At 44.1% G+C, this 22,853-nt stretch overlaps 1 protein-coding gene across 8 annotated transcripts in view; it reads right to left on the reverse strand.

The window, feature by feature from the left end:
• The window catches only part of KTN1 (kinectin 1), a 233,443-nt gene that overhangs the window by 137,011 nt on the left and 73,579 nt on the right, over nt 1-22,853 (reverse strand). For 6 of the 8 annotated variants that reach the window (XM_082275736.1, XM_082275738.1, XM_082275740.1 and 3 more), the window contains exons 4-6: nt 19,652-19,837; nt 12,981-13,111; nt 8,882-8,995 (exon numbers count right to left, since the gene is read on the reverse strand). In XM_082275736.1, coding sequence (XP_082131862.1) covers nt 8,882-8,995; nt 12,981-13,111; nt 19,652-19,837 — 431 coding nt within the window. The remainder of the gene's footprint in view (nt 1-8,881; nt 8,996-12,980; nt 13,112-19,651; nt 19,838-22,853) is intronic. The other 2 variants (XM_082275742.1, XM_082275737.1) reach the window with 1 other exon arrangement.

Here is a 22,853-nt window from a genome sequence, read left to right on the forward strand (position 1 = left end):
TGTTTTTCATAGGACGTATGACTCAGAAACCACACCAAAAACGTAACAGGTGCTTTATTATTGCAATTTTGCTGCGTTTTTAATGCATTTTAGTGCATTTTTTGGTGTGGTGAAGACATACACAGATTTTAAAAGGGATGCATTTTTTTTTTTTTTAGCTTTCTTGCGCTAAAGGTGCTAATAAAGGCTGACAATATAATTTTCATTTAAATTGATGATATTAATTCAAAAGTCAAATGTATTACAATTATATAAAAATAATGGGATTTTTGACTTACTATAAAATTAATTTCTCTGATGTTCATGAGGGACACAGCTCTTCAGGATTCCTGACTATTGGGTTATACTGCCCCCTACAGGAGTAGGAGACTAGAAAGAAAAAATAACTTTACTACGCCTATGAGCAGTCCCAGGAGGTATACTCCCCCTCTCTGCTATAGGCACTTTTGTTACAAGCAGTGTCAGAAGTATTACAACTCCAAAGGGGGGTGGGCGCTATGTCATTGAACATCAGAGAAATGGATTTTACGGTAAGTCAAAAATCCCATTTTCTCTTTCGTTCATTGACAGACACAGCTCCTCAGGATTCCTGCCCATTGGGACGTCCCAAAGCAGTGTCAAACACGAGGGGTGGGAACCGCAAAAAATTCCCAAGGCTTACACATTAGCCAACCAGGGAACAGTAGCTCAACAAAAAACAACTGGAGCCCACCTGAACATTACTCATGCAAAGAAGGAACAGACCCTCTAAACAGCAGCCTGAAAACCTTGAGGCCAAACAAAGCATCCAAAGATGCCAACCCATCCACTTGTTAGTATGCACCGCCGACCAAGTGGCCCCTTGCAAACCTGGTCAATGACGCCTGATGACAAAAAACCCAGGAATCATTAAGCGCCCAGATAAAGTGCGGCGTTACAGGGAATGGAGAAACCTACACCAACAGACTCTGAATTAGGAGACAAAGTTGAGATCCCAGACCATAATAAAACAGTTCTTCCAATTCCAATGGCTAAAGATGTATCTCGCAATGAAAAAAATTGTAATATACTTTATTAGTGTTAAAAGAATTGCACTTACAAGCATCCAAAACTAGAAGGCAGTAAAAACAACGATTGGTGAACCGCAGTAAAATAAAGTCAGCCGGCTCTCACAACATCTCCCATCCTGGGATAGCACACGGTGACCTCAGCAGGTCGCGACCGGATGTGTTTCGTCACAGATGAGGTTGTCCTGGGGTCACTGTCTGGTCCATCTTGAAATGGACAGAAAAGAAGCTGGCAGTCCTGTTCTTGGTCCATCCGTGAACACAAATAGTGAGTCTGACTTCCGAAAAGACTCCGTAGTTGCCAGGTACACCTGAATCGCTCGAACCACATCCAGGGCATGCAACGCAATTTCCTTAGGCTGTTTAGGCATGGGACACAGGGAAGGCAACACAATGTCTTCAATCAAATGGAAATCAGAAACTACTTTAGAAAAGAACGGTGGACCACCAAGTAAGAGATGCAACAAAATAACACCAAAAAAAAATCTGACATCCTGCAAGAAGAGGTGATAGCCACCAAAAAAAGGCCACCTTCTGGGACAGCGTAAGCAGGGGAATCTTCCAAATAATTGCAAAGGGAGGCTTCTGGAGGACTGAAAGTACCAAGTTCAGATCCAAAGGCAGTAGAGACACCGTACTGGTCGAACCCCTTGAAGAAAGGTACGCACCAGGGAGTGAGCGGCCAGGGGGCCGTAAAAAGAATACCGCCAGGGTCGACACCTGGTCCTTGATAGTACTCAAGGCCAATTTCTGCTCAACCTCCCTTTGAAGAAAGATTAAGACTCGAGCCACTGAGAAAAAACGAGGATGAACAAGTGACTCACACCACGAAATGTACGCTTCCCACGCACAATGGTAGATCTTCCTAGAGGTAGACTACCTAGCCTTCAGCAGCGTCGGAAACACCGACCCAGGCAAACCTCTATCCCTCAGCACCTGGCTTTCAAACAGCCAAGCCGTCAAAGCCAACATAAATGGCCTCGTAGAGAAAGTCCAGACTGCCCTAGATGTGGTAATCCCCCAGCTGATGATTTACATAGGTTTTGGAAATGCCCCAAGCTAGTGCAATATTGGAATACAATAATTACTATTATTAATCAGACATTTCAAGTGCTCCTACATAATGATCTTTTGACTTGCATATTAGGGTTTTTAGATGAACAACTTTACAATCCCCATGTTAGAACTGCTCTCTCTAGGCCATTATTTACTGCCCGTAAAGGTATTCTCCTGAAATGGATTGCCCCTTTGCCTCCCACAGTTGAGGACTGGCACACACAAGTTAACTCTGCCCTACTTAAAGAGAAACATATTTTAAAGTGTCGGGGTACTCCTCTTAAGTTTAATAAAATATGAGACCCCTAGTCACAGGTCCCTGGTCTAGCTCAATTAGCTTCAGTATCTCTTATGTCTATTACAACGCTAACAGCGCTGACTGGCAGATGCACTGACTGCTGGTCTGTAACATTAGGTGCTGGTTTGACAACAGAGTATGAATGGTGATGGATATATTAGAGCCCAGCTCCATGTAAGACTCGGCCAAAATAAGGTAATCCAGGAACCCCATGGTTGGTATCCCTCTTGACTTCATGGTGGGAAACATCTAAGCAGCTGTGGCTAGGCCAAAGGGCAAGACTGCAAATGAAAACACTTACCCAATACTGCAAAGCATAAGAACTGCTGGTGACCCTGGTAATTAGGTCCATAGAGGCATGTATCCTTGTTACATCTGATGCCAGAAAACCTGCCTGATGCAGAGACGACACTACCAAACAGATCTAATCTATTTTGAACTTGCAAGATTTTGGAAAAAAAAAACGTTCAGTCCCTTACATCCAAGACTGTATTTCTGCTCTTCTTTGGCACCATTAAGAGGTTTGAGTAGAAAACTCTGAATGTTTTTTGAGCTTTGAGCATTGTAGGAATCACAAACTCCACATAATGCTGTTGCCATAAAACCTAGGTTTTAACAACCTTGCCGTTAAAACCAGCAACCGAGAAGCAGCAAGGCAAATCTGCCTTTGTGACAGAAGATACTATCAGTGACCAGGGAGAGTCTGCCTGAAGTTCTGCCAAGCCAGCATGCCACATTTTCTTAGGACAGTCTGTCCTGAGCAATGTGGATCACTAGAATGCCCTCCGATTGTGCAGATCAGACTAGAAAGAAGTTTGGGGGAGCAAAGAGACAGATCAGGGTGTACTGATCCCACAGAACAACTGGGGTATCCACTTTTTCCACAAGGATAAATGGATTTTTGTAAAATCTTACCGTAAAATCCTTTTCTCTTAAGCTCATTGACAGACGTAGTCCTCGTTGATTAATAACAACTCGGGTTATACTGCCCTCTACAGGAGTAGGACTAGACAGGAAAGAAAACGTTCTGGCCACACCCTAGGGGCAGTCCCAGAGGGTATATCCTCTCACTTCCTGCTACAACAAATCAGTTATGTTACAAAGCAGTGTTTAGAGAATTTAACCCAACCCAAAAACAGAGGGGCGGGTACTACGTCTGTCAATGAGCTTAAGAGAAAAGGATTTTACGGTAAGATTTTACAAAAACCCATTTTTCTCTGTCGCTCATTGACAGACGTAGTCCTCGTTGATTAATAACAACTCGGGACGTCCCAAAGCAGTACCACAAATGAGGGGTGGGATAACAGAAATCAAAATCCAGAAGGCCCAACCGGAGCCAACCAGAAGCATCAAGGACTCATCGAGTAAAAAGATGAGACCTAAGTGAAACACCCAACAAACCCTTGAGGTAGACCAACAGTCTCCTCAGATTGTGGCCTGCAGAACCTTGTGGCCAAAAGAGGCATCTGACGATGCCATCACATCAACTTTATAAAATGTTGTAAAGGTATGAACCGACGATCAAGTCATCGCCTTGAAAACCTGGATCGCTGACGCCTGATGGCGGAAGACCCAGGAGACACTAGGCACCCGAGTAGAGTGCGCCTTAACAGGGAACGGAGGATTCAGACCCTTAATAGAATAAGCCTGTACCACCGTCTGACAGGTCCATCTAGATATGGTCGCGGCAGACACAGGCAACCCCCTTCAAGGGCTATCCGTGATCACAAAAAGTGAGTCCGTCTTACGAAAACAAGTTCGTAGTAGTCAAGTGTATCCTTCTGAACCCCATCCAAGGAGTGTAATGCAAACTCCCAAGGATGGATAGTCTTAGGACACGGGGAAGGTAACACAATATTTTTATTCAGATGAAAACTCTGAAAACCACTTAGGAAGGAAGGATGGATCTGGAAGAAGAACCACCTTATCCCTATGAACCACCAGATATGGGGAACGTCAAGATAATGCGGCCAGTTCTGACACCCTGCGTGCAGAAGTAATGGCCACCAACAAGGCCACCTTCTGGGAAAATGTAAGCAAGGGAATCTCCCTAATATCTTCAAAGAGAAGTTCCTGAAGAACCGACCACACTAAATTAAGATCCCAGGCGGTAAGGGTGCGCGCACTGGCGGAGCCAGATGTCGCACCCCCTGAATGAAATTCCGCACCAAGGAATGATTAGCCAAAGGTTTCTGAAAGAAGATTGCTAACGCTGAAACCTGACCCTTGATAGTGCTCAAGGACAGTTTCTGCTCAACCCCTTGTTGCAGACAGACCAAGATTCGGGTCATCGAATAGGTATGTGGGGGAAATCCAAAAGATTCACACCACGCCATATAAGACCATGTGCTGGAAGTCGCTTTCCTAGCTTTAACTAGAGGTAGGAATAACTGAAGCTGACACTCCCTTGTCCTTCAGTACCTGGGTCTCAATGGCCAGGCCATTAAGCCAGCGATTGTAAAGCAAGATGGAAGATCGGTCCCTGAGACCGCAAATCCTCCCTGAGAGGAAGTCTCCAAGAAGCGTCCGCGACTTGCCTCACCAAGTCGGTGTACCAGGCTCGACGAGGTCAGTCCGGAATTTCCAGAATAACTGGAATTCCCTCCACCTCTATTCTGCGAAGAAGTTCCCGCAGTAACTTGAGAGGATGGAAGGCATGCCGTAGCGGATACTGCTCCCACGGGGCGATCAGCGTTTCTGCTGCGTCCGCTAGAGGATCGCGGGTGCGAGCTACAAACCTCCGCACCTTCCTGTTGAGCCAAGGTGCCAACAGATCCACATCCGGGGCGCCCCAATGAAGGGACAGCTAGTAAAAAAGCTCTGGATGAAGAGGCCATACCCCTTGATCCAGAATCTGATGGCTGAAAAAATCTGCCTGCCGATTTCCCACCCCCGGAGTGAACACTGCGGGGAGATCCGGAACAAACCGTTCCGTCCAATGAAAGATGCTAGTCGTTTCGATGGCCACCAGGACACTCTAAGTGCCCCTTTCTTGACATAAGTCACTACCGTGGCATAGTGCGATTGGATCCGAATCGGGCGGCTCTAGAGCTGCTCGGTCCAGTAAATCAGACAAAATCTGATCGCTCTCAGTTCCAATACCCTATTGGTAACCTGGATGCTATCGGAAGGAATGACTTCCCCTGGTTGAGCATCGGAGACTTCCTGGTCCGCTCGCTCAACCGGATCCGATTGTCCAGGGAATCAGAATTCTGATTCCATTAGAAAAGAATCTCCTTCAGGAGAATTCGGGTATGAGACTGGGTATACGGTCTGCCTCTAAGAAGGCCACCATCAGTCCCAGCCAATTGACGGACAGCAACATCCGAATCGTTGACTGAACCTTCTGGAGTTTCTCCGCAAGGAGAAACTTTCTTGCCCAGGATGTATCCAACATTAGGCCCAGATAGTTCACTCTCCTGGTGGAAACCAGGGATGATCTTTGGGAAAGCGAAGAAAACGCTGATGTCCTGCGATGATGGGGATCTAAAGATAGGCATCCTAAATGTCTATGGACGCCAGGAACTCCCCCTGATGCAGGGAGGCCACCACTGTTCGGATGGACTCCATCTTTCCCCAAGTCCAGAATTGGACGCACCTTGCCCTCTTTCCTGGGCATTGTGAACAGGTTCGAATAGAACCCCTGAAACCGTTCAATGTTAGAAGGGAAGAATCGTACCGGTGGAAGTGATCGAAACTCGATCCTGTATCCTGACCTTCTGACCTCGCGAACCCCTTAGTCTGGGGTTCTGGCAAGCCATGGATCCGGAAACCGGTGAAGACATCCCCCCACCCCAGAGATGGGTAGGGGCGCATCAGGCTGTATTCGGCTTTGGAGGGTTTCGCCTTATCGCCCGCCCTCGCGGAACGAACAAACTCTTTATGAGCAGAAAGGGAAGGTCCTCGTTAGTTACGAGGTCCTTTTATCCTAACAGTCTGTGGCAAGACAGCAGGTGGTACCGTCTATCCTTTAAAGAGGGATTCCTCAAACGGATAGCGCCTAGCCATGCGTTAGGAAATAACAGGGGTTCGTTTCAAAACGACCCCATTTGGGTAAAGGAAAATCCTTCGCCCTTTTGGTAGGCTAACAAGTACCAAAAAAGAATTTCAGTCTCAGCTACCTCTGCCGGTGTAACCTCAAGACTAAAGGTTTCCCGGACGGACACAACTAGTGCATCCACCACTCTTGTGCTATGGCGGAGGCAGAAACGTTCTCCTCACTGCTGAGGAGACATTACCTGAGACAACAGCCCCATAAGAGGGACCTGCAGCTGCATTGACCAGCTCCGAATCCGTATCTGAAGTATCAGATAAAAAATAGGGGTAGGCGGGGGTCGCTTCTTGACCCCCGTCCCTGACAGGCCACCTCAACCCGGGATACCAAAGACTCCAAAACTGCCGATAATGCATTAAAAACAAGTGGGGTACTGGAGGGTCCTGCGGCCACCTTGAGGGGATCAGGTGGGGATACTTAAGCGGCAGGGTCAATGATTATACAAGACATTTGCCAGCGACAAAAAATGACAAAGTAAAAAACTTTTTTTTTTTTTTTTTTTGTATCCCCCAGTCGCAACAACGCCCCTCAGTGTTACCTGCCTTTTTGGACCCCACAGAGAGAGAGACCCCAAGGCTCATCCCTGATGCACAGAAGTTTTCATCAGCTTGCTCAGTGCTGTCCTGTTACAGACAGGAAGTCTTTGGCCCTTTTTCCTGGGTAAAGGAGGCGGCTCCGCCCCTTAACACGCCTTCCGGCGCCTCCCCCTGGCTCCACGAGGTGTTTGGTCCCCTCAAACATGGCCGCCCCCATGCTGGAGACACGAGGCTACGCCAATATGGCGGCCTCGTGTGCTCTGCAAGACAATGGCGGCGGGCTGTTAGGATAGCGGCGGCTTAGCAGCGGCCTGCGGGATGCTGTATTCGGCCTAGCGGCCTGCGGGAGTGCATCGGCCCCCCAAACTTCACCCTGGATGGTGATCAGCCTGGTCGGCGGTACCGGACCCCCGTCGGAAGGCAGCCTGCCCTTGCTGGAGGAATGCGATCTGGACTGCAGTTATACATGCATAGACATCGCCCTGTGAACACCTCTGACAGGTAGGATACCTTATGCTACCACAGTAATATTCTAGTACTGCCACTGACTTCAGTCATCTTTACAGTTTTGAAATGACATTAGATTGTCAGCTCCCAAACCAAGCCTCCTGGTTTCTTGTTCACAAAAATCACACTCAAATAGGGGGATCTGTGACATATTATAGGATAGAGGGGAGACCCATCCTTACCATTTCAGAGAGGGGCCCGCGTTCACCACAAATCATTAGGGGGAAAAGGGGGAACATACTACTCACCATACCGGAACCAGGCGGGCGCCAACTCCTGACAGTACCCCTCTCCACCGGGGTGGGAGGGCTGTCGACCAATACGGACGCCGTGACTCATGGTCATTGGCGTTTAAGCGAGACGTTTAACTTGCAGAGTCAGTCCCCGTCCAGTGGGACTATGTCGCGGCCGACCCAGCGCGGAGCTACGGCCTGCACGCGCTCGTAGGCTGAACTGGGGTGACCACTGGATCTCAACATCCAGCCCGTCGCCCAGTTCCAGCTTTCTTGCTTGAAGATCTCACAGGAACACTGGAGAAAAAAGCGGTCTAAAAAATATTTCTAAGAAAAAAATCCTGCCAGGACCGAAGATCCTAGCAAGGCATCTAGGTCCTTACTCCTAACTAGACAGAAAAAAACTGATTTGCTGTAGAAGGAAGTGAGAGGATATACCCTCTGGGACTGCCCCTAGGGTGTGGCCAGAACGTTTTCTTTCCTGTCTAGTCCTACTCCTGTAGAGGGCAGTATAACCCGAGTTGTTATTAATCAACGAGGACTACGTCTGTCAATGAGCGACAGAGAAAACTGGATTTAACCCTGTCTAGTTTGTTGTTGAACCTGAAGGCTAGGAGGCCTACATCCAACCTCGACCACTTGCAACACAGGTCATCAAACATCCCTGAGTTAATGAACCACTCTCCCACCTGATAAAAGTCTTTCTGCTAAAAAACCTAGAGCTGGAAAGTAAACACCTGAAAAGGCTGGAATATAAAACATTAAGGGCTACAAAAATCTTTCAGAATTGGCCAAATTACATGCCATTCTGACAGAAGCTGACACTTCGATGTAGTGTCAAAGCTTGTTGCTAAGCCCTGCTCCCTAATGTGCCTCTTGGCCCATTACTACTTTATGAAGAAATGTCTCAATGGGCAACAGTACTGTTAAGGAGACAGGATGGGCAAACTTTAGCAATACGAGGAGGCTTTTCAGAATAAACTTGTATTTGGTCATTACCAAAGGGCTTCTTTAGGAAGGAGACAAATGCAGACACAAAGTAAGTTTCACATAGTGATCTAAAACATAACTGAAGATCCAATAAAAGTCTAATGCCTGAGATAATTATTTTAGACACAGCTAGAGCGCATGGATCAGACAGAACACATTACCTGTGTGAGCTGCTTGCACTGCTCCTTGATGATTGCAGCCTCATCCCTGGCAGAAGCCAGCTGCTTCTCCTTCTCTTGCAACTGCAATGCAGCAGCTGGGCCTCCCTTATTAGCCTAAAAGAAATGAAGAACCAGAGAGAAAAGCTTCAACAACAATGATCTATTAGACTTACTACCCATATTTTAATCCAACCTTTAGCCCAGATGGAAAGTAGCAATCTAAGAAAGTGGCGCAGCTGAACAAAAAAACTAAAATTAATTAAACGTGTGTTCGAGCAGATGCAACTTACAAAAAGGTATCTTATGATAGGAAATGTTAGTGGGCATGGTGCTGCTCGTGCTGCGTGTTTTGCAATACTCTGTGTTGCTACACCAATAATATGTGGCTCATAATAATAATGTTTAATAAAAAGTTTTTGTTCCTGTTTTGTGCTCCCCGGATCATTGTTCAGGTTTCCCTGATGCCACTCCCGATGACGTCTGAGTGACAAATCACGTAGGGCGGAGCCACAGCGTCATTGCATCACTTCCGGTTTGCTTCCGTGGAGCGCATCGGCATCCCAGACTTCCTAATTCTGTGATTTTACACTGCTTGGCTCTTACTGAATAGTGTAAATGCACTACCAGAGTTTTCTAATATAATTTAAACCTTTTCCCATACATGTATGAGACCGCGGGGGTAACTGGAGCATGATCGTGTGTTAGCCAACTATTACACAGAGGAGAGAACATACAGCCATTGGTGCTGTGAATGCTGGATTCCCCCCTCAGGTGTGGAGGACTTTCTGGCGAGTGCAGTACACAAGGGAGAGCACGAACGAGTGAAGACACCGGCACGAATATGCATGCAGATGTCACTTTTGCACTGAGTCACTATTGCTTCAAACTGAATGTTTTCATATTATTTGTATGCACATGTCACTTTTTCACTTGTATAAAACAATGAGTCACCTATCATTGTTTTATACATTGAATTTGTGATTTGCTTTAGATTATTGGCATACATGTTATATATATATATATATATATATATATATATATATATATATATATATATATATATATATATATATATATATATATATATCATATTATTGCCCACATATTATTGGCGTAGCAACACACTGAGTATTGTAAAACACCCAGCACGAGCAGCGCCACACCCACTAACATTTCCTATCATACACTACCTTCTGCCCAGGTATTTGTTTAAGTGGAGGCCGCAGCTTTATCATACACCTTTTTCCTATCAACTAGTCCAAAGAGTGGATACACCCCTTTAATTTTTTCCAAAAAGGTATCTTAACTCCAGATATGGCCAAATGGCAAGCACTTGCCTTTAAAGGATAAATCAGGCAGCATCTGCAGCATTAGGACAATGCTACATGTTCCATACTAAAAACAGGTAGAACATGCAACATGTTCCCAAAGGTGAACTTTTCCTTTAAGCTGGGCAGCACAGTGGGTAGGACCTCCACCTAGCAGTACTAGGGTCGTCAGTTTGAATCCAAAACATGGCACTACCAACATGGAGTTTGCATGTTGTCCCTGTATTTGCATGGGTAGGCACATATTCGTATGGTCAAAAATGTATATTTTGCTTTTTGCTGAATCTGGAGTTCTTTAAAATGCAGCCGTGCGTTACCATCTATATGAAAGCGCTTCTAATAAGGTTTGTAAACTGCCTGGAAACGCATAAAAAAAGAAACATGGATGCAGTAAACCCAGTAAGTTTTCAGCCATAAAGAAGCGCCTTTGAATTTTTTCCTTTGCACTATCAACTGCCAACAAAACTACAATAGGCAAATGACATAGTCTACAGAACCCATTGTGATATTTCCGACGGAGGCTGGCACAAACTGTTCCAAAAAGCTGGAGTTCACCCAACCCTGAAATGAAACCCACCCACATTTCAGATTTCTATTAGTTAATCAGGAAACACCATCAGGAAATAGTCACTGGAAAGAATGGGCTGAGAGAAATTCTTGCTCTCATTCACAAGTTATCAGTAAATAGTAATCAACTTTGAGAAACAGCAAAATAATAGTGGCACGCTCTATACTTGTACATTATACTACTACACATGGCAATGCATACTTATCTGGAACAGGGTGCTAAACTATTTAGAGTCATCTTATAAAGACAATTACTAAAGACTATTGATGGCTGTTTACATGCTGACAAAAAACTACTAGCACACTTTCATTACAAATTTCAAATAGTAAAATTAATAAAATACTCGCAAAATCTGAATGCCAGCCTTAAAAATTGCTTACGCTGGTTACACTGTGAGCATCTTACAGTGTACATTAGTAGCTGCAGCAAATCAAATATCATTGTGGACACTACCTACAGCCGTCTGTATGCAAATACAGCCTGCCAAGAAACAACCACTCCTCCAGACTGATATCCATCTATAAAGGCATTCTGATATTTGCACAATTCCCAGCTTATGTCTGCATCAGAGATGAGCGCCCTTAAAGCGGAGTTCCGGCTACATACACATTTTTTTACCTCCCTAATCCTAAACTATCCCCAATTATCCTAACACTAACCCCACATTACAGGTCATTACAATAAAGATACTTACCTTTAAAATTGATTGCAGAGCGCGGCCATCTCTGGTGTGGGCATCTGAAGCCGTGGTGTCCCCCGCTGTGTCCTCCTTCCTGGTTCCTGGCTACCCAGAATGCCGATCGTAATCTCGCGCATGCGCTGTAGATTGCGATCAGCAATCAGAGTAGCGGCCGGGGCCGTTCCCATTGCATCCTGGGATTGATGACACTCATCTCCTAGGACGCAATGCAAAGGAGGAAGTGACGTCAGGGGCCGTGTCCGCACAAGGACAAGGAAAAGGAAGGAAGGTACATTTATTTTCATTAAAAACAAGGTAAGTGGAAAAAAAAAAATATTAACTATCCAATTCTTTTTCAGTTTTTATGCTAACTGATGCAAAATTTTTTTTTTTTTAGGGTGGAACTCCGCTTTAAGAAAAGTACTGAGACAGGGAGCTGCCTGCTGGTTCCTCCCACCAGTCATAATCTCTGTGTATAGCATAAGGTAACACAGAGTCCCAGTTATGACATCACAGGGTCTATAAGAGGTATGAGAAAAAACTGGAAAAGGATTTTAAAATTTGATTGGGGCACAGAAGAGAAGCAGGCTCTATGTATAAGACTATTAAAATTTGAAATGTTTTAGCCCTATAATGGTTTAATAATTTACAAAACTGATAAAGTCGTGTAACCACAATGACTTACAATAAATAGTTTGGGGCTTAAAATTAATTTAAACTGTTGAACTAGTAGAGAGCAAGAAAGAAACGGGAAAAGCAGCACATGTGCCACCACACCAAAAAAAAAATACATTGACATACCTGCTGTTTAAATATATATTTGCAAATCTGAAAGAAAACCCAAGCCAACAATCTTCCAGTCTACTAGCTACACAAAGGGTACTGAATGCCTACCTTTAAAGAAGAACTCCAGGTTTTCAAACAATTCACATAGTTTGTGTCCCTCACTAACTTATGAGGCCACTGGATGTGCTGTATAACCTGTAGCTGTGGCTACATACAGCATTCCAGCACTGTGATATGAGCAGAGACTTTCCTGTCCCATACCCGGAACACAGGTGAGTCTACAGCATTGGAGCTCAGCCATTCAGAGGGAGTGATGTATTCTATCAATACAAAGCTTCCCCTGATTGGCAGAGTCAGAGATGTGACATCAGCCCTTCTCTCTGACTCAGCCAATCAGAGAAAGTTTTGAATTTATTGATAGAATACATGACTCCCTCTGAATGGAGGGACTTGTGTTCTGGGTATGAGACCGGAAGTCTTGGTTTGCACCCAGAACACAGTGCGGAATATGCTGTAAGTAGCTGCACCTACACAGAGTTTATACAACACATCCAGCGGCCTCGCAGGTTAGTGACAGACATAGTTAGTTTGGGCCAGCTAGTAAAATGTGTGAAAACCTGGAGTTCTTCTTTAAAGCAGCTCCTTTCTTTTCCCAATGACAGGCATCCTCTAGCTACAGGAAACACTTCTCACAAAATTCAGTTTCAGTGAATAATGCGGCAACATGCGTCACCTTACCTTATGTATCATGTCCTTTATAGAACTGGATTTGTCTTTCAGCATCTCCACCACAGACATAGCCTCGTCATCTGAGAAAATCATGCTCTTTATGGTTGCAACAAAATCCTTAAACTTCACCTCTGCATTTTCTGAAAGATAGGAACAAAACTGATATTATATGATATTATAGAAGGGCCACTACACTATACAGAAAAAATGTTTCAAATGGATTAGCTCCGAAAAGCCAAAAAACATGGATTCCAGATAGCAACATATCAGACACATCTTCTAAACCAGATTATTGCAAGATTCTCCTCAGTCCTATACATCCAGGCTCTGTGTTTACTGACATTAGAGAAGAGACAGGTCACAGAACATTTATATATATATATATATATATATATATATATATTTTTTTTTTTTCCCCGAAAGTTTTTTATTGCCGTAAATGTTCATACATAGAAATCAGTACAGAATAGTGTTATACGGTTCACCTTTTTACACTGCCATATACAGCTGAAGTGGCTTTAATACAAAGTTGTAATCATTATTTGCATATTGCAGCGTACATTATCAACATTCCTAGGTTCAGTATGCCGTAAACCGTGATCCTGATGCCTAAGGATGAATGTCAGTACTTTTTACTTAACACCACTTGCTTACTGGGCACTTTTACCCCCTTCCTGGTCAGGCCAATTTTCAGCTTTCAGCGCTCTCACACTTTGAATCCCAATATAACCCCATAGAACATTTTTATTATTTTCTTCACACAAATCAAGCTTTCTTTTGGTGGTATTTAATTACCACTGGGTTTTTTTTATTTGCAAAAAATAAGACCGAAATTAAAAAAAGTGATGGGCTCTGATGAGGTGGTACTATTGAGGCAGCACTGATGTACACTAATAGGGGGCACCGATGAGGCAGCACTGGTGGGCACAGATGAGGCTGCACTGATGGGTGACACTGATAGGGGGCACTGAGGCGGCACTAATAGATGGCACTGGTAACCACCACTGATACATGACACTGATGAGCATTGATTGCCAGCACTGATGGGCATTGATAGGTAGTACTGTAGTACTGGTGGGCACTGATTAGCAGCACAGCACTGGTGGGCACCGATTAGCCACACTGGTGGGCACTAAGGGGACCGATGTCCCTCTAACAGAAGCCGGTTAATGGCTTTCTTCTTTTCTTCACGCTGACAGCGTAAGAGGAAAAGAAAGCCGATAGCTGGCTTCTGTTTACTTCCGCGATCAGCTGTCATTAGCTGACAGCTGATCATGTGGTAAAGGGCCCGATGTGATTTGCCCTTTACCTCGATCAGTGGAGATTCAATGACTCGGGGATTACTAAGCATGCCACCCGCACACCTGTGAGAATAGGAGAATGTCCATGCGGGCACCAAGTGGTTAAAGTGTTTCTTTAAAAAGGTAGAAGTTTTTTTTTTTTTTTTTTTGTTACTCTAATGCATTTTTTCCATTAGAATATAAAACCTTTTATGGCCAGCTCCCTCTCAGCCCCTCACTATACTTACTTGAGCCCCATCTCAATTCAGCACTGTGCTCAAGAGCAGCATCTCTCCTCACAGCAGGTGAGGAGAGAACGGGGGGGGGCAGGCAAAGCAGCATTGTGTGTGGCAATAGGAACAAAGCGCACGGCTCAGGAACAAGCCCGCAAAAGTGCCCACATAGCAAGGGACTTGCTATGGGGTCATTGAGAAGGGGAGAGGAGCCAGGAGTGCTGTCGGGCGACCCCAGAAGAGGAAGATGTGGGCAGCTCTTTGCAAAGCCATTGCAGATATGTATGACAGGTTTGTTTTATTTTATTTTTATTACATTTTTTCATTAGAATAACTTTAAACATTCTCATTAACCCAAAGGAAAAGCATAACATTACCCAGTGCAATTAAAACAAATATGACCATTATTTTTACCAACTGCTTCTATTTTACTATATGTGATCTGCTTAGGTACGCTGCCTTTGTCGTTTATCACCGCGGAAAATACAATATAAAAAGATTTTTAAGGCCTCAGCTGTATTAATAACCCGTTTCTACATCATTCTGTTGTTCTAGGGATTCCTGTTATTTTACTCATCTGAACCAAAAAAATTTTTGGACATTCTATCTAGATTTGTCTTATTGTACATTGTTATGTCATTGTTTTTGATTTTCCATTCTGTTAAGCTAATAGCATCTGTGTACAGTATATCCGTTTTAGTGCTATCATTTTTTCTTAGTGAAAACAACTTTACTTCCTGATGACGCGTACTTGTGCGAAATGCATCGAGGTACAAGTCATCTACCTCACTTCCGGTCTTACCCCTACGTCACTTTCGGGTCTGTGGAACGGAAGCTGGCTCTGGGATTGCAAGTGGTAATTTAAGATATCCGGCAGCTGGGAAGCTGTTAAATGCCTGTTTCTTTTCACATGTATGTGAGTATATATGACTTATCTTGTTTATACTTTGATTTATATAAAAAAGCATACTACACTATATACACTCTTCTTGTTATCCGTTCTGGAGCATTTTATTACAGTGACACAGAGTAGGAGAGAGAAAAATAAAGGGGAATGTGGGTAGAAGTTTTTGCAGGTTAATCATAACCCGCTCGATGGTCACTTTGTTGGAGTTATGGTTTTGGTGAGTGCGCATTTCTTATATGCACTTGGTGGTGCACTGTTGTATTGAAGATTGAAGCACATGATTGGACAGTTACCATTATATGGACATTTTCTTCACTTATGTTACGTCTTTTGTATATGGTTTAGTCACTACAGACTGTACGCTTTGGGGTATATAGGGCAGCGCCTTACTTTTTTTAATATTTTTTTTTCTTGCCTAGGAAAAAAAAAAAAAACAACCCAAGAAATATCCTGGTAACCCTGTTCATAACTATCATCAATGAGTCCCAGTAAGCACATCAATGGGTTATAAACTTTATTACAAAAAACTTCTAAATGTGTGTAACTTTTGACCAAAAGGGCCTAACCTTGCCACACTCCCACACAATATGAAAGAATGTCTCTTTAGTGATCTGCCACTTTGACATAACAAATTACCTTTCTGTCCCATTTTAAATAATCCGAGAGGGGTATGTTCGGTTTGATGGCGATATCTCAATTGGGTCATTTCATCTTTGAAGGCTAAAAGTGTTCAAATATATAGAACACCTCTGTCCCACCCCACCCCCCCTCCCCCCAATTAGACTGGGTATATAAACACGCCATCAATCTCCAGCGCAATGGCAACTTTTAGTCTGAGTTAGGAAAAGGTAGAATCTCGAGATTCCATGTTCTGAGGATATAAAAAATGTTTCTTAGTAGTAACTAGAATCACCTCTCATGAACCAAACTGCACTGCAAACCATGTGCCATGCATTTAAAGGGCTCTTTCACACGGAGCAGACCGCATCGCGATCCGCTCCGGCACTTTTTTTTTTTCACGGAGCGGATGACACTTGTGTCATCCGCTCCGTATGTCCGCATATCATCCCATCCGTTTGCGGATGATATACGGACATAATGTAAGTCTATGGGCATTGCGGATTTCAGCGGATGACACCACTGACATCCGATTTTGCTTCCTGTTTTTTGAACGGAGGAAAAATAGGGTTCTGTTCCATTCCAAAAAACGGAACAGAACTGAAAGGAAGAAAATTGGATGTCAGCGGATGGTATTCCGCTGACATCCGCAATGCCATTGACTTACATTATGTCCGTAAATCATCCGCAAAAAATAGGATGATTTGCGGACATACGGAGCGCCCGTGTGAAAGGGCCCAAAGGAATACTAAAGTCTTGTTTTATTTATTTACTTATTTTTGTTAAAAATACCAAACAAGTCATACTTACCTGCTCTGTGCAGTGGTTTTGCACAGAGCAGCCCAGATCCTCCTCTTCTCGGGTCCCTCTTCTGTGTTCCTGGCCTCTGCCTCCTGCCTCCCCAGAAAGAAGCTTCCTATGGGGTCACCGGAGCCGAGCCACAGCTCCCTGTGTCCATTCAGCCCCCGCCCTCTTTCCCTCCTTATCGACTCTCAGACTTGGATTGACAACGGGAGCCAATGGCACCACACTGCTGTATCAGCCAAAGAGGAGAGGAGTCCCGGGCAACCAAGACACTCCTACAACATGGCTGGATAGAATGCAGAAAATGCATTTAGATAAAAAAGCCTTCTGCCTTTACAACCACTGAATATATTTAGAACTGCCAGTTACAAGAATGTTAATTTCTCAAATCTTTAATGATTTAAAGGTTTTCTAAGCATATAACTGGTGTGCTTATTATAGTCTGTATTGATCAAATCTAAATCCCTCTCTTCCCCCCAAAATATTGATTAAATCATAAAGTAGCCATTAAACTTTTTAAAGACAGAACTTCAGTGGGCAGCACAGGTGCTGGCAGTTGACCGCAGTGGGTATATCTGATCAAGATAGGGGCCAATGTACAGTCTGGGCCTAGAATCCAATAGGGTTATAATCATTTGAAGGCTAATCACAGATACTTGCAGGTATCCCAAGGTGTTACACTTCAATGCTGTTACCTAAGAAAGCTCCAGGGCCTATTAATAAAACAATGATTTGAAGTTGAACTCCAGGCAAACTGCTATATTTTTTAATGCCTACATGTTTTTGTTCAGCCAGTCCCTTCCAGATAACCAGGCCAGGCATTAGAACCTCAGGTTGGTGACCTAAATTTTCTCTACACTAGTTAAGCAATGCAGTCTGTTCAGCTCCTTGCCTCCAGCCTTCTCATTGGACAAAGGAGCAACAGAACACTAAATCATCATCATTTGCTCTTTTTTGATAGCAAGCTTACTCTTTTACAGTGCTTCTACTAACTGTATCTATACATACGTATGCAATTTTTTTTTCTCTTAAAACTAAATTGGATTCAACTTCAATGTAATTTTATTGTTAAGACTGAGAAACAAATACTGTAGTTGCTGACTTTTAAAATTAGGACACTTATCTGTCCATGACTCCAGTGGGGTCTTCACCAGAGCAGACTTTTCAACCGCCTCTCGGGTGCTGCCACCACCATCTCGGCCTAAGGGAAACTTTGTCAGTTCCCTTTTGTGCATGAGCGAAAGGCGCCATGCTTTGTGAATGTCCTGGCAGCAAGGGGGGGAGGAGGAGATGGGGGGCAGAATATCCAGCTGAGTTCGCAGTGGGAGCGGGTACCTTCGAAAAACAGGTACCTGCTCTGCCTCCTCCCCTCCAAAAGGGGTCAAATGTGGCAGCAGAGGGGGGTGGGGGTAGGAGGCAAAGAAGCAAAGCTTCCCTGTTTGGGTGGAGCTCTGCTTTAATTTGGGCCTGAAGTAACAGTTTAAGTAGAAAAAGAACAATTTAAATTTGCACTACAATAAAAAAAAAAAAAAAATGGAATCCATCCATTCCTACCCTTCCTTACTGCAACATAGTGCAAAAGAAAAGGGTTCTCTTTAATCCTTTTAAATAAACCTGCCATGAAAAAAACAAAGGCTGTCATTGCTGCCCTTCCTCAGAAAGTCCAAGGTGACTGGCTGTTATGCCAATCCGCTAATACTTTGAATCACTGACCTAAGTTACGTATGCATTAGAGGAAAGTCAGGAAAAAAAAAAAAACCCAGAGGTACATTTCTGCATAGTTGTTCCAGGTAAGTGACTCAAAGAACTGAAGCAACAGGGTCCACGCGACAGCCAGGTAGCTACTAATTTCATAAAGAGCGCTGCAATGGCAACCTCCATGTTTGTAACAGGACAGCATTGCAGGCAGTTCGGAAACAACAACTCCACCTCCAAATGCAGATCATCAGGCATAGAGAGGAAAAAAAAAAAAAAAAAAAACCTTTCCTCTGCCTGTTTTTAGCAATCTAATCTGTGCAGTTCTGCCCCATGCCACAGGTTTCTTTTTATTCTTCATGAAATCGTCCTTTTGGAATTTCTCTTCATCTTACACATTACCTCACTACCTGATTTATAGTTACATAATTACATAGTTACATAGTTACATAGTTAGTGAGGTTGAAAAAAGACATCAGTCCATCCAGTTCAACCTATAATGTGTGTGTGTGTTTGCTGTTAACCGTACATTGTATACCCCTCTATGTTGTGGTCTTTAAGGTGCACATCTAATAGTTTTTTGAAACCATCGATGCTCCCTGCTGATACAACTGTTGGCGGAAGAGAATTCCACATCCTTACTGCTCTGACAGTAAAGAACCCCTTACGTACTTTAAGGTTAAACCGCCTTTCCTCTAGTTTTAGTGAGTGGCCAAGTGTCTTATTGTATTCCCTTACTCTGAATAGTTTGTTCCTTATGCGAGGGTCACCAGTACAGTATTTGTACATTGATATCATATCCCCCCTCAATCGTCTCTTCTCCAGAGAGAATAAGTTCAGTGCTTATAGTCTTTCCTCATTCATTCCTATGCGGAGAGCCATACTCTACAAGACCACTGAAGGCCACCATGAGTTGGCTCCCCATAGGAATGAATGGAGTTGCTTCAGGGATATGCAGAATAAAGACAACCTGGCTAATTAAAGAAAGGCTGTGCAGGACTGCAGAATGAAGTTTGCGGAAAGAGGCCAGTGGGTTGAACTCAGGGATAGGGTCACGCCTTAAAGGACAACTTATACCAATGGTCATGTCCGCAATAAAGAATAAAGTAATAATATTACCAAAAAAAAAAAGCTTGGCCTTACCTTTGTGCTCACCTTTGTCGGTAACGTTCTTGCCCTTCTTACCACCACTCCTCTGGGTCACTTCTGGTATCTCCGATTTCTCAAAGTTCAAAACTTCCTTCTTTTCTACAAAAAGTGGGTCAGAGTTGTCCATCAGGGGAATATACACAGTGGGCTGAATGAGTGGTTCATCAACGAGTGCTGAAACTGAAGACAGAATTGTAATTTTTTTAAACTCCATATGGTTTTCATAATTTACAACAAATTACTGCAAGAAAATCGAATTGGATACTTCGTCTTCACCAGAGATGGCAGAGCACAGCCAGATCAGAAAGACAACATTGTGTTTAATTTAGTGCTCCTAATTCAATTATTATGCAGGAAGAACGGTGAGGTGGCAAGTATACTGAGCTGGCCATTGCTTATCAAGGGCAAGCCCAGTAAACATCCTTCCTCAAAGGCACTGATCCTGAGTAATCAGCTGCTCATAATATAGGGGTACTGAGGGAAAGGTTCCATGCATAGCACTGTGCAGGGGTTTATGGGGGCTTGTATGTTTTGTTTTTTTACAAACAGAATGTTCCTTTATTGAAACAAAGGTATGGCAAAAAGTCAAGAACATGGAAATAAGCAAAATAGATTACACACTGACAATGAAGAAAGAAGCATAACAGAATCAAGCATAGACAAAGCTTAATGGAAAATTTACAACAGTGCCCATCCGCAAAATCATTCAAGAAACACATTTGAAGGGTATCGCAGCCACAATGACAAGTGCACAATGAGCAAGGGAGAGGATCCTCCTCCCCTACACAGTCCATGGCTGCCATACCCTATCAAAGTTCTTAGGGCAATTTCTGCGGATATATGTCAACTTTTACATTGGAAGAGCAGAATTAATAGACTTTTCCCAGGAAACTACTGAAGGGTGGGGGGGGGGAATTCCACTTGAGTACAATTTCTCTTTTAGCATAATAAAACAGATAGGAGATTAGCAGTTTAGTGCATCTAGGCCTCTGTTCATCATCCTGAATGCCTAGCAACAGTTCAGGAGTGATCGGGAGGGCCAGCTGGAGACCGTAGTTTAAAGTTCAACCTCCTCTCCCCAGAAACGAGCCACCCCCAGAACATGTGAAGATATGTACCTATATACCTTCCCTACATCTGGAACACTCCAGTGATCTCTGGGGATATATTCTATGCAGTCTCTGGGGCATGTAGTAAACCCTACGTAGGAATTTAATCTGAATTAATATGTCCTGTGAAGAAATTAAGTTTAGTGCTATCCTCAAACAGTTCTCCCAGTCCTCCCTGTTAGGCGAGTACTCCACAAATCTCATAGTCGTTCCATGTTGGGGGGAGTCACCGCAAAGCAAATCGAGGTAAAGAGCGGACGAGGGTTTGGAGTTAATCTATAGGGTCCATAGCAAGGCTCAAAGAAACCGGAAACTGAGCTCATGCGGCATGGCGTAATATAAAATGTTGAAACATCCAACCTGGTAGTTTCAATTTGGCCCCAAGGTCGGGAAAGGGAAGCAGGGTGCCTGCTGACAAAATTTCTTGCAGAATCTTAATCCCGTATCTGGCCCAGAGCTGCAGGTCGGCAAGGAAACGAAAATGCAGGAGGATTGGGTATACCCCATAACGGGTTGAAGGGAGACCAGTTATTTGAAGAAATCTCCTCTTAGCTACCACCCAGATCCAGAGTGTAACCATAGTGGGATACGGCAAGATAGGGTAGGCCCGAGGCCCCCGATATACCAAATTTTCTAACTCCTGGAAGGAACCCAGAGCGGCAGCCTCATGGCACACCGTTGCGTTAGCATGGGAATGCATAAACTACCAAAGAATAGTGACCAGGACAGCCACCCAGTGATTGGTTCGAAGACCAGGTAATGCCAGGCCATCACACCGTGCAGGGAGAAGTAAGGTCGACCTCGCCTGCCTAAGGAGAGCACCCCCCAACCAAATCAAAGTCCCCACACACTGTTCTCCATCCCTAAAAAGACAATTGGGTATCCAGGTCGGGCAATTATGAAAAACGTAAAGGAATATAGGGAGAAAAATAATTTTTAGGTTAATGCGCACCATGAGATTCAAGGGCAAGGACGTCCAGGATGCACACTTCACACGAAGTTGGGACAACTGTGGAAGTATGTTAAGATCAGAAAATCTTGCCGAATCCCATGGGACCTGGATACCCAAATACCGGAACTGGTCAAACCACAGCAACTGGGTTGGGGCATTGTATTTGCATCCAAACACCCTGAGAATTTTTTCAGCACCAGAAGACAACTTCTGCCAAGATGTCAAAGAGAGATCAAATAGAGTGTGGTCTAAAAAAGGCCTATGGCATAAAAGCTTGCCTACAGAGTGATGGCAACATCTGCAATCATGGCAGAATCCCATGAAAATTGCCAATTGGACAAGGGACTCTCAAGGAAAGGAATGTCATTCTCTCTCAGAGTTCCGCCATGATAGAGAAGTTAAAGTAGTTCTAAAGTCTGGGTGTTTTTTTATTTTTTATTTTAACCTAAACACTCTCTAAACACTTACCTGAGCCTGTCCGCGATCCAGCTCTGTCCTGGATTCAGATCTTCTCTCTCTTCCTCTTCTGACAGAAACTTTGGCAGAGCCATTATCTTCTGCTGCTGTCAATCAAATCCTGCGCACAAGTGTGCAATGGCGAACAAGTGGCTGCCTTGCAAATCTGTGTCACCGACACCTGAAGACAGAAAGACCAGGAGGCACGAAGTGCCCTAGTAGAGTGCGCCTTGACAGGGAAAGGAGGAACCTGACCCCTGATGGAATAAGTCTGAACCACTGTCTGTCCGATCCATCTGGAAATTGTTGCAGAGGAAGCAGACAACCCTTTGAGGTCTATCCGGGAGCACAAAGTCTGAGTTCCTGAAAGACTCCGTAACTGCCAGGTATACCCCAATTACCCGAACCACATCCAAGGCATGCAAGGCAATTTCCTTAGGATGTTTAGGCCTGGGACACGGAAACTAACACAATGTCTTCATTTAAATGAAAATCAGAGACAACCTTTGGAAGGAATAAAGGAAAGGGGCGAAGAACCACCAGGTAAGATGGACAGGATACAGCCGCCAGTTCGGACACCCTGCACGCAGAGGTGATAGCCACTAAAAAGGCCACCTTCTGGGACAGCGTAAGCAGGGGAAACTCCCAAATATTGTCAAAGGGAAGCTTCTGTAGAGCT

The sequence above is a fragment of the Pelophylax lessonae genome, assembly GCF_965119305.1.
Source record: "Pelophylax lessonae genome assembly, chromosome: 13".
In the NCBI taxonomy this organism is placed as follows: Eukaryota; Metazoa; Chordata; class Amphibia; order Anura; family Ranidae; genus Pelophylax; species Pelophylax lessonae.